The sequence below is a fragment of the Gadus macrocephalus genome, chromosome 4 (assembly GCF_031168955.1).
Source record: "Gadus macrocephalus chromosome 4, ASM3116895v1".
Taxonomy (NCBI): domain Eukaryota; kingdom Metazoa; phylum Chordata; class Actinopteri; order Gadiformes; family Gadidae; genus Gadus; species Gadus macrocephalus.
In genome coordinates this window covers 12,253,177-12,265,559 of record NC_082385.1, presented here as the reverse complement: position 1 = coordinate 12,265,559, position 12,383 = coordinate 12,253,177, and the positions used below count along the sequence as shown (strand labels likewise).

General features: G+C 48.7%; 1 protein-coding gene across 1 annotated transcript; it reads left to right on the top strand.

The window, feature by feature from the left end:
* Positions 1 to 5,674, top strand: psmb10 (proteasome 20S subunit beta 10). The gene is made up of 8 exons (XM_060050276.1): positions 1 to 231; positions 962 to 1,055; positions 1,200 to 1,297; positions 1,927 to 2,067; positions 2,292 to 2,407; positions 2,570 to 2,628; positions 4,034 to 4,185; positions 5,423 to 5,674. Exons 1-8 carry the CDS (start codon positions 164 to 166, stop codon positions 5,508 to 5,510), a joined length of 816 nt encoding a protein of 271 aa, XP_059906259.1. The 5' UTR covers positions 1 to 163; the 3' UTR covers positions 5,511 to 5,674.
* Positions 5,675 to 12,383: the final 6,709 nt, after the last annotated feature.

Below are 12,383 nucleotides of genomic sequence, written 5' to 3'. Positions count from 1 at the left end.
AACCGTTAAAACTGAAAGAGAAAGTAACCAAGTGACGCAGTAAACCCGCTCAGAAGCCCCACTCCGCTCCTGGTTCTCGGTTAGACCCGCTCCGCTCCTGGTTCTCGATCAGACCCGTTCCTCTCCTGGTCCCGGTTGAGGTCATCCGTCGAAGGCTGACACGATGCTGAGCAGCGCGGCGGTGCGTCCCGCGCACAGCGGGGGGGGCTTCTGCTTCGAGAACACTCGCAGGTAAGGGTTGGGTTAGGACTTCAAGCACGGTCAGTGGGACCGACACACGTCACGTGCTTGTTCAGACTACCTCCGTCCGTCGACGGATCGCAATGACTGGGGCGCTCGCGAAATGCAATGTGGGTCCGTCCGTCCATTTGGCTCCGTGGCCTGCGTCAAAAAGTTGAGAAATGAACTTTTCAGGCAGCGCCGGATCCGTAGGCCAATCAGATGGCGGTTATGCGAATACACTCCACGCGTTTCCTGGATCCTTTTTGCAATAACAAGCAGGAAGAAGCAGGACAAATCCGGCCGTTATATGTCTTTTAAAGAAATATGGAATGATTGGATTGTTTTTAGTCACCAGTTTGTGTCATCTTTTGTATTTATATTCACACATCGTCTTTGTAGCGGGAAGCGATTTGATTGGCTGCAGCATGCGTCTACAGAGACCCACACAGTCCCCTTTACGTCAGAGACGCCCTCGGTCATCCGGCGACGGACGCATGTAGTGTGAACAAGGCTTTTGTGTTGACTTTCCTGCAAAAGTCACATTCATGCGTGTGTGTTTGCGTGTGTGTATGTGTTAATGTGTGTGTGTGTGTGTGTGTGTGTGTGTGTGTGTGTGTGTGTGTGTGTGTGTGTGTGTGTGTGTGAGTGTGTTTAAATGTCTGTGTGTGTGTGTGTGTGTGTGTGTGTGATTCTGTCTGTGTGTGAGTGCGTGTGTTAATATGTGTGTGTGTGTGTGTAGGAATGTAGATCTGGAGGCTAGTCTGTTGCCGCGTGGCTTCAGGGCTCCGACCGCAAGAAAGACGGGAACCACCATCGCTGGGGTGGTTTTCAAGGTCAGGACCCCCCAACACACACGTACATACAAACAAACAAACAAACATAGACACATATATCCATAGTATAACCTGTATAATACCAAAAAAATGAAAAACACATTAATCAGTTGGGTGTGTGTGTGTGTACGTGTGTGTGTGCAGGACGGTGTGGTTCTGGGAGCAGACACCAGGGCGACGGACGACATGGTGGTGGCGGATAAAAACTGTGCCAAGATTCACTACATCGCACCACGCATATAGTGAGTCTCTCTCTCTCTCTCTCTCTCTCGCTCTCTCTCTCTCTCTCTCTCTCTCTCTCTCTCTCTCTCTCTCTCTCTCTTTCTCCAGGTCTAGAGCAGGGTCCAGTTCTAGAGCCGGGTCCAGGTCTAGAGCCGGGTCCAGGTCTAGAGCAGGGTCCAGGTCTAGAGCAGGGTCCAGGTCTAGAGCCGGGTCCAGGTCTAGAGCAGGGTCCAAGTCTAGAGCAGGGTCCAGGTCTAGAGCCGGGTCCAGGTCTAGAGCAGGGTCCAGGTCTAGAGCAGGGTCGTGGTCTAGAGAAGGGTCCAGGTCTAGAGCCGGGTCCAGGTCTAGAGAAGGGTCCAGGTCTAGAGCAGGGTCCAGGTCTAGAGCCGGGTCCAGGTCTAGAGCAGGGTCCAGGTCTAGAGCAGGGTCCAGGTCTAGAGCAGGGTCCAGGTCTAGAGCAGGGTCGTGGTCTAGAGCAGGGTCCAGGTCTAGAGCCGGGTTCAGGTCTAGAGCAGGGTCCAGGTCTAGAGCAGGGTCCAGGTCTAGAGCCGGGTCCAGGTCATGGTGCAGGGAGGCTAAATATGATGTTGAGGCTTGGCGACCAATCAGGTGCCTCTCTTCACCTGGTGCTCTGCTGTGATTGGCTCAGCTGCTGCGGGGCGGGCGTGGCCGCCGACGCTGAGGTCACCACCATGATGATGTCATCCAACGCCGAACTGCACTCGCTCAACACCGGCCGCCCCCCGCTGGTCGCCATGGTGACCAGGCAGCTCCGACAGATGCTCTTCAGGTGTGTGTGTGCGTGTGTGTGTGTGTGTGTGTGCAGGTACCAGGGTCACCTTGGCACACACACACACTGAGTGAGTGTGTGTGTGTGTTTATATAATATGTGTGCGTGTCTGTCTATAATGTGTGTGTGTGTGTGTGTGTGTGTGTGTGTGTGTGTGTGTGTGTGTGTGTGTGTGTGTGTGTGTGTGTGTGTGTGTGTGTGTGTGTGTGTGTGTGTGTGTGCAGGTACCAGGGTCACCTGGGCACCTCTCTGATTGTGGGCGGGGTGGATGTGGACGGGGTCCACCTCTACAGCCTCTATCCCCACGGCTCCTACGACCGGCTGCCCTTCCTCAGCATGGGTACCACACGCACGCACAAGAACAGACACGCACGCACACACAGACAGACAGACAGACAGACAGACAGACAGACATATACGCACAAACACATCACCACAGACACACATATTATATACATGCACACACACACAGACACACTCTTAGTTCTTCATGTGTGAACAGGTTCTGGTGCTGCTGCCGCCGTTTCCGTGTTTGAAGACCGATTTAAAGCCAACATGGAGGTACTGTCTAACCCCTACCTGCGCCTTAATGACCTGTCTCTATACTGTCTAACCCCTTCCTGCGCCTTAATGACCTGTGTCTGTACTGTCTAACCCCTACCTGCTCCTTAAAGGGGACCTATTATGCTTTTTCGACTTTTATGACCGATAAACGTTGTTATAATGATTGATAGTCATGTTTAACCATACTAAAGTGTCAAATAATGACGTACATGCATTTCGACGTATTCCCTGCTGACAGTGTGGGGTGGCTGTGTAGAGCGCTAAACACTTGGAACAACGTTTGTGATTCACTTGTTCACATTTCCGGGAAATCATCTACGTAGAGGCACTCCTGCCACGCCCCCATATGCCTGGTCAAATCTGCCCGCTCGCGCGCTAACGGTGAAGGTAACCAATCAAAACGGAGTGGGGTTGGCAGGAGGGGGGCGAGGGGGCGGAGAAGGACGAAACCGAGCGTTGACAGAGAATGCTGAAAGCGCCCAGATGAGAGGAAGAGTTTCCCGAAAATCTACATCGTTTTTTGTGCTGTGATCGTGTCAGGTTGCGCTATAGGAGTCATTAATAAGAAATTAAGAACAGAAAAGTGGTATAAGAGGGTCTCTTTAACTGTCTAACCCCTACCTACTCCTTAAAGACCTGTCTCTGTACTGTCTAACCCCTACCTGCTCCTTAATGACCTGTCTCTACTGTATAACCCCCTACTTGCTTCTTAAAGACCTGTCTCTGTACTTTCTAACCCCTACCTGCTTCTTAATGACCTGTCTCTGTACTGTCTAACCCCTACCTGCTCCTTAATGACCTGTCTCTGTACTATCTAACCCCTACCTGCGTCTAATGACCTGTCTCTGTACTGTCTAACCCCTACCTGCGTCTAATGACCTGTCTCTGTACTGTCTAACCCCTACCTGCTCCTTAATGACCTGTCTCTGTACTGTCAAACCCCTACCTGCTCCTTAATGACCTGTCTCTGTACTATCTAACCCCTACCTGCGTCTAATGACCTGTCTCTGTACTGTCTAACCCCTACCTGCTCCTTAATGACCTGTCTCTGTACTGTCTAACCCCTACCTGCGCCTTAATGACCAGTCTCTGTTCTGTCTAACCCCTACCTGCTTCTTAATGACCTGTCTCTGTACTGTCTAACCCCTACCTGCGCCTTAATGACCAGTCTCTGTACTGTCTAACCCCTACCTGCTCCTTAATGACCTGTCTCTGTACTGTCTAACCCCTACCTGCGCCTTAATGACCTGTCTCTGTACTGTCCAAATGTATCCACTCCCTGACTCCTCCCCCCCTCTCCCTCCCCCTCCTACCCCTCTCCTCCTCCTGGACCTCCCCTCTCTCTCCCCTCCTCCTCTTCTCCCCCCTCCCCCTCTCCTCCTCCCCCCCCTCCTCCTCCCAGCTGGAGGAGGCTAAGCTGCTGGTGAAGGATGCGGTTACCGCGGGGATCCTCGGGGACCTGGGCTCTGGCAGCAACGTGGACCTCTGTGTCATCACCAAGGCAACCGTGGACTATCTCCGTGGTTACGACCAGCCGGCCATACCGGTCGCCAAGTGAGCTGCTACTGGTCATTCTATAGTTAGTCAGTTATATAGTTGGGTTAGTGATGGTTAGTTTAGTTGTTAGGCAAAAGAGGGTTAGTTTAAGTGTTAGGTTAGTGAGGGTTACTTTAGATGTTAGGTTAGAGATGGTTAGTTTGCGTGTTAGGTTAGAGAGGGTTAGTTCATATTTACATTTACATTCAGGGCGTTTAGCAGACGCTTTTACCCAAAGCGACTTACGTACATTTGTCAGAAGAGAAACAACAATATATCTCTGTCGGTACAGTAAGGATGTTCATAGAACCTAGTGCCAAGCACTAACAATCACTAAGTTAACCCATTCCCTGTATACAACAAAGATAGCTAGGATAAGATGCTACACGATGCTAAGTACTATAACTAAATACAACATACAATTGTGCTGACATTAAGTGCCAAGACGTTGGCAGTTTAGGTGTTAGGTTAGAGATGGTTAGTTTAGGTGTTAGGTTAGAGATGGTTAGTTTAGGTGTTAGGTTAGAGATGGTTAGTTTAGGTGTTAGGTTAGAGATGGTTAGTCTAGGTGTTGGGTTAGAGATGGTTGGTTTAGGTGTTAGGTTAGAGATGGTTAGTTTAGGTGTTAGGTTAGTGATGGTTAGTTTAGGTGTTAGGTTAGAGATGGTTAGTTTAGGTGTTAGGTTAGAGATGGTTAGTTTAGGTGTTGGGCTAGAGAGGATTAGTTTAGGTGTTAGGTTAGAGATGGTTAGTTTAGGTGTTAGGCTAGAGAGGATTAGTTTAGGTGTTAGGTTAGAGATGGTTAGTTTAGGTGTTAGGTTAGAGATGGTTAGTTTAGGTGTTAGGCTAGAGAGGATTAGTTTAGGTGTTAGGTTAGAGATGGTTAGTTTAGGTGTTAGGCTAGAGATGGTTAGTTTAGGTGTTTTTCTCTAAATTAGGGACTTACTTCAGTATATCATATATCATCAGTGATCATATAAGACAAATGACCATGTTTAAACGGTTTAGGGTTCACTGGCTCATTAAATACTCCCTTGGTGTTGATTCTACATTCATTCTATAATGTTACATTTAAATATCCACTATCACAAGCTTAAAAAAACACGATTAATCTTGATTAATCACAGCAAAGTGTTGGATTAATTAGTCTATATTATATAATATTTATTAGATTACATTTATTTAAAGGATTGACAGAATTCATAGTTGATGGCCGTGTAAGTGTGTGGTAACATAAGGTTCCTTGTGTTTCCAGGGGGGGTCGATACAGGTTCAAGCCCGGGACCACGGCGCTGCTGAGCAGCTCCGTGACGCCGCTCTCCGTCGACCAGCTCCCGGAATGACGAGGCGGGGGCTCGGTGGACCCGGTCCGACGGACCAGGACGGTCTGGACGAGGACACGGTGTGGACCACATGGACCCGGTCCGACCCGGTCTTTAACTCGGCTGTTTTCCCGCTCAAACTGCAGTCATCCTGTGAATTAAAGCGCAATGTGCTCTACAAACGATTCATCAACTTTCCTTAAACGCTCTTTGCACTCATTGAACTGCCGGTTTATTTCCTCACACGTGAATATGACATAACAGGCATGGCCCTACGGTGGCCCATACATTCACATATCCCTTCAGCTCCCCCTTTTAGATCGTTAAGAAATCCCATGAATTACCCAAGACAGAACAGGTATAATTTCGGCGTAGCCTGCCCGCCATCCACAGCCACGTAGGGATTATTCTGCCCTCGATAGTTGCTGTCCCTAATGCACGGAAACAGTTCAAAAAGTCCCTGTGTTTTCAACTTCTGCAACAGCCATACAGTCCATTTCCATCTCCCCATATCATAACTCAAAAGTGCATTACTTATAACGACGGGTTAGGGTTAGGTTTTGTCAGTATTAAAACAGTCAAAATCTCAACAATAACAATTTCAATACTGTCAACTTAATAACATATAACATAAAAAATCCATGTTTTCATTTCACACTTTCCTCCTCTTTTCTTTTTTACCAAAAGAAGTGTATTAAAGCCGGCCTAAGAGCTAGGTGTCCCTATGCCTGTAAGGAAGTCTGACCTCTGGAAGTCACCTGTACCCCACTATGCGGCGGTGTATGCGGGGATGCATGCATGCCCCACGGCTCGGGTCTGGTGGTTTGTCGCTGAGGGCAGGACTGGCCGCAGGAGAAGGCCCCCTTGGCAGTGGTGTGGGTCTCTCTCTCAGTCCGCAGCTCCCATTGGTCAGACCAATCTGCAGCCTCTGGCATGGCCGGCTGCTGGTGTCTCCGGTTGCGACGCAGCACAGCGCCGCTGTCCATCTTCTCCAGGTACGACCGGGGTTCTATGAACCGGCCAACCACTTCGACCCCTTCTCCCCATCAATCTTGGCTCTGACGTCCTGGCCCTGATGAAGTGGTGGAAGTGGACATGTGGAAGTCTGAACAGCCTGTTCTGCTGCACCATTCCCCTGGAGGTAGTGAGGGCTAATTGTAGTATGGGCAAAACTAGTGGTTTAGTCTACGTGACACGCAGGTATACGCCGTATACCCACTAACGCTCAAGGTTTTCCGTATACCCACCTAAAAATGTGCCCGGGTACATATCAATCGTTTTGTGACAGAACTTTTACTTCAGTGTTTATTTTTTCGCAAATACCGGTTGGGTATAACTGCAATAAAATACTTTCAGTAGGGGAGAAGTTATCTCCTACATTCACCATTCATAAAATTCCCCCTGCGCGTTCATGCTCTGCCCTGTCTCTGTTGAAGCGCAAAGCTGCCCCTGCATCTCTGCATGTTAGTTGGCGGGCCAAGCCCCTCCCTCTTGCGCTGTGATTGGCCACCCACGCAGATTGAAAGTTAACAGTTAAAACAACTGGTTACAACGATTAAAAAAAACACAACATAAACTAGACTATTTCAGTGTTTTAGTTTGTTATAAGCCTGGCCCAAAATCTACTGCTGCCGCTTCGGTTAACCCTGTAGCAGCAGACGCCAGAGCTACGGAGACTAGCAAAGACACAACAGAAAAGTGTGTGTGTGTGTGTATGTGTGTGTGTGTGTGTTTGTGCGCGTGTGTCCAGTCCTCCCATATTAATGTGTATACCAAATAACAAGTACTCAACAGAAGACAATGTTTTAATCCCACTGTATATCTCCTTGATAACCCCTGACCAGCCTTTTGGAATGAGTGTCAGGCTAGGGAAATGAAAAACAAGTATCCTTGGTTAGAGTGGAGGGAAAGAGACACTGCAGGTACTGGAACATGACCCCTGCGTGTCCATCGCCTCGTCTCGGGACTCATTTACTTTGGCTTTGGAGACCGGATGGCGCGTGAGGCACTCGACCGCGGGCATCAGATGCTTCAGCCTCCAGCCTCTGGATTCCTCCTCATTCAATTCAATTTAAATTCAATTTTATTGTCGCCCTTAATCACCATTACAGTCTCAAAGGGCTTAACAGGCCAACTATTTATGACACCCCCCTTTACCCAAGAAAAAACACCCAGCAAGGAAGCAACAAATAGTCGGGGATCCCTTCTTCCAGGGATGGTCAGGAGTGCATGGGTGCCATAATTGACATACAGGTAAATACATGCAAAACCTATTAAATTGATGATGGGGTGCTGGCCGGTTAACCATGAGGAGAGTCCAGGCATCCAGTCGCAGTCAACGCAACACGCTAGAAAAGACAGAATAGGGAATTAGAAGGGAAGGTGATCCTTCACCTCCGAGTCCTCACCATGGGTCTGCTCAGCTTTAGCGGCTATAGACCTGACTCCAGAGGCTATGCCCCCCCGGTGGCAGTGCCCGGAGGCTCACGGACCGAGCCACTCACTACACCTTGGGGACCAGGACTCCGGAGTTGGCCCTCCCGCTGGGACTGGACGTGAGTATCTTCTGATGAGGTTGGTGCTTTTACCGCGTTATCCGAGTCTGCTTAATCCCGTCATGTGCCGCACGCGGAACGCGTCCGTTTGCCCAGCTGCATTTTGAGGCATTTTACGCGTCTTGTGTTCACGGGTTCATGCCCTTGCAGCATCTATCTCCATTTATACTTTTCTTTCACTTTCTCCCAACTCCAGTTTTGAATCAGTAGGGAACGTGTCGCACGCGAGTTGATATGTGTTAAAAGTGTCCACTAGACCACTAGAGATCAACTTCAATCTAAAGACATCCACCTCGATCTAAAGCCACTAGAGATCCACTTCAATCTAAAGCCACTAGAGATCCACTTAAATCGAAAGCCACTAGAGATCCACCTCGATCTAAAGCCACTAGAGATCCACCTCAATCTAAAGCCAGTAGAGATCCACTTATATCTAATGAGATCCACCTAAATCTAAAGCCACTAGAGATCCACTTCAATCTAAAGAGATCCACTTCAATCTCGAGAGATCCACTTCAATCTAAAGCCACTAGAGATCCACTTCAATCTAAAGAGATCCACTTCAATCTAGAGAGATCCACTTCAATCTAAAGCCACTAGAGATCCACTTCAATCTAGAGATCCACTTCAATCTAAAGCCACTAGAGATCCACTTCAATCTAAAGAGATCCACTTCAATCTAGAGAGATCCACTTCAATCTAAAGCCACTAGAGATCCACTTCAATCTATAGATCCACTTCAATCTAAAGCCACTAGAGATCCACTTCAATCTAAAGAGATCCACTTCAATCTAGAGAGATCCACTTCAATCTAAAGCCACTAGAGATCCACTTCAATCTAGAGATCCACTTCAATCTAAAGCCACTAGAGATCCACTTCAATCTAAAGAGATCCACTTCAATCTAAAGCCACTAGAGATCCACTTCAATCTAGAGATCCACTTCAATCTAAAGCCACTAGAGATCCACTTCAATCTAAAGAGATCCACTTCAATCTAGAGAGATCCACTTCAATCTAAAGCCACTAGAGATCCACTTCAATCTAGAGATCCACTTCAATCTAAAGCCACTAGAGATCCACTTCAATCTAAAGAGATCCACTTCAATCTAAAGCCACTAGAGATCCACTTCAATCTAGAGATCCACTTCAATCTAAAGCCACTAGAGATCCACTTCAATCTAAAGAGATCCACTTCAATCTAGAGAGATCCACTTCAATCTAAAGCCACTAGAGATCCACTTCAATCTAGAGATCCACTTCAATCTAGAGATCCACTTCAATCTAAAGCCACTAGAGATCCACTTCAATCTAAAGAGATCCTCTTCCTTCCCCAGACCACAGGCTTCCTGGCGTGGCTGGGCCAGGGGTCCGGATGTCCCGGGGGGCATCGAGCTAAACCACGGGACCACCGCGCTAACCCCCAGCAGCCCGCAAACCCCACAGCGGCGTGCTAACCCCCAGCGGCCCGCTAACCCACGGCGGGGCGCTAACCCCCAGCAGCCCGCAAACCCCCAGCAGCCCGCTAACTCCCAGCGGCGTGCTAACCCCCAGCAGCCCGCAAACCCCCAGCAGCCCGCTAACTCCCAGCGGCGCGCTAACCCCTCGCGGCGCACTAACCCCCAGCAGCCCGCTAACTCCCAGCGGCGCGCTAACCCCTCGCGGCGCACTAACCTCCAGCAGCCCGCTAACCCCCAGCGGCGCCTTAACCCCTCACGGCGCACTAACCTCCAGCAGCCCGCTAACCCCCAGCGGCGCCTTAACCCTGAGGCTGCTGGCCAAGGAGTGCAGGTCTGTCTATCTGTCTGTCTGTCTGTCTGTCTGTCTGTCTGTCTGTCTGTCTGTCTCTGACTGTCTGTCTGCCTGTCTCTCTCTCTGACTGTCTGTCTGCCTGTCTCTGTTAAAGGTCCCATGGCATGAAAATCTCACTTTATGAGGTTTTCTAACATAAATATGAGTTCCCCTAGCCTGCCTATGGTCCCCCAGTGGCTAAAAGCGTTCGGTGTAAAACGAGCACTAGGTGTTCTGCTCGCCTTTGATAACACGGTTAGCCTCTCGTCTCTGGTATTTCCACAACGAAACTCGTAATGGGGGTTATCTCAGCCATGGTTGAGAATTAATTGGGAGAAAGGAACTGGCTTTGACTCCTTGAAGTACACGAACCACGACATGGAGGAGAAAGGGATTGTTGGCCGCGAATGTCTCCCCCTTGAGCCCCGCTTCCCGCTGCCGAGGGACCACCGCCTCGACGCTGCGGGAGGCGGTGTTGCCTAAGCGCTGACCGCTGCCAAGGCGGTTAGCTCTGTCTCCGGCGGGATTCAACCGCGGTCAACAATCGCGGGCAACAATCCCTTTCTCCTCCATGTCATGGTTCAGTCTACTTCAGATTGATGGGGACGTGGAAGAACCAGAGATGTCGGAGAACCCGACTCGGTCGAGATTCATAATATCGTCTGGAGGCTCACACAGCTATTGGCCTTGATAATATATATTAGATTATATAGATATCTATGTAGAATATGATATTATTTACATATAGAGCTCCAGGACTCTCGTGTGTTCTAGAACATTTACAGAACACGGCTAAAGGCTGTGTGTGCTTCGCCATTGCGATACATCCACTGTTAATAGAGCGCATGGTACCGTGGCTGCAAGCTGCTCAGGGCCACACCCCCACCCTCCTCCTTGACCCACCTCTCTCCTCCTCATTTGCATTAAAGCTACAGACACTGAAACTGCGCATTTGGGGATAGCTCAATGTGAGAGTGGCTCGTAGTGGCTGTAATTCTGCATCATGGCTGAATTTCGGAAACGTCTTCAAATACTGTGTTTGGGGCCTACTAATAGCTATATTAAAGCATCCATAAAGTAGCATGCCATGGGACCATTAAAGACATGGAGTTGGACAGTGCAATGCCTAAGCTTTACAAAGTGTTATTATCATTAGTGGCAACAATCTGCATACATCTGGTGTAGAAAGGAGCTTCTCCTGTTTAAAGCGGCTCAAGTCCTACACCCGTAACACAATGGGCAATGGCGGTTCTACACGGGGGCATACAGGGACCCATGCCCCTGTAGACATGTCCCTGGCCCCCCCTGTGACCCCCCAGTCTGACCAAATAAAACAATCATGATTTCAATAATTTACGGAACTAATGCGACGCAATGTTCCACACGGGTAACTTAGAGGGGCACACCCATACACCGTGGTGCTGCTCCTCGGTGAATGAGAGCTCAGCGAATAAGCAAACAAGTTTGTAAATGTCTGGTCTCGATATATTAAGAAACTTAATCATATTTAAGCAAACTCATCGAAGCAGAAGCGAGTATCCAAATGTCAGTATCCTTGCTAGGCTACCAATGTTGTGATGTTAACCACGTATTTTCATGTTTTGGCTGTTGCGTTGAGACAACATTATTTTTACAACATTATCTTTACTCAAATACATTTGAGTAAAGAGTAGTAGGCTATCTGCCCTTGTTAAGTAGGGAGGGATGGTTATGCAACGAATGTAATGCATAACCCTATGTTTCTTATCTTTTTTTCTTTCTTTTTCTAGCAGCTATCATGAAATGAGGAAAGAACAGTAGAATAGGGATGTTTTCTAAAAGGGAAGAACAGTTTCTCCACGCTGAAACTGATCAAATAAAGAGGAAATGGCACATTGTTTTGCACTTCGTTGTACCCTAGATTTTTTTTTCACATTGACACACCGTATTTGAATCCTGTAGGCTTACTGTATTTTTTATTTTTCATTTTTTATGGCCCTATCACTCTTGCACACTTGTACAAATAAAATGTTTCGATGAATTTGATGATTTAGGCCAGGCAGCAGTTTTGCGTTGTGGAACAGGGTCAGGTGGTTCGACTCGAGCCAGGGTTCGACTTCCTCTCCATCTTGATTGTTCACTGCATAACCACACAATGTGCTATGGGCATTGAAGTCCCCAATGCTGATGTGGTATCTCCTCTTGCATCTGTCTGGCAGTTCAGAGTGGAGGAACAGACTTTTGGGGGGTTTGTACACTGATGTGACAGAGACGTTTCGGAGGGCAACTGTGATGGTTTCCATTTGTACACTTCTGTGGTGTGGGTGCAGACCTCTTCGATCGCAAGGCTTGGTCTGCTGAATACAGCTGATCCATACTTTCTGTGTCAGATCTCGGCCACCAGCTTCATTGCAGGGATGGCTGGTCGGTGTTGTGCAGGGCCGATGCGGGTTTCCTGCACGCACACTATGTCAAAGCGTGTGGCCGTTATCGCTAGTATGTCTGCCTTGCAACTGGAAAAACCTTCAATGTTGATTGACGCGATTGACAGTGCAGGGCAGGCCCCGAGGG

What these genes read in the sequence shown, in the direction of transcription:
- psmb10 (XM_060050276.1), top strand. Translation starts at nt 164, where the DNA reads ATGCTGAGCAGCGCGGCGGTGCGTCCCGCGCACAGCGGGGGGGGCTTC. An exon ending in TACATCGCACCACGCATATA is followed by an intron (nt 1,298 to 1,926) that starts GTGAGTCTCTCT and finishes TGATTGGCTCAG; the next exon opens with CTGCTGCGGGGCGGGCGTGG. An exon ending in GCTGCCCTTCCTCAGCATGG is followed by an intron (nt 2,408 to 2,569) that starts GTACCACACGCA and finishes ATGTGTGAACAG; the next exon opens with GTTCTGGTGCTGCTGCCGCC.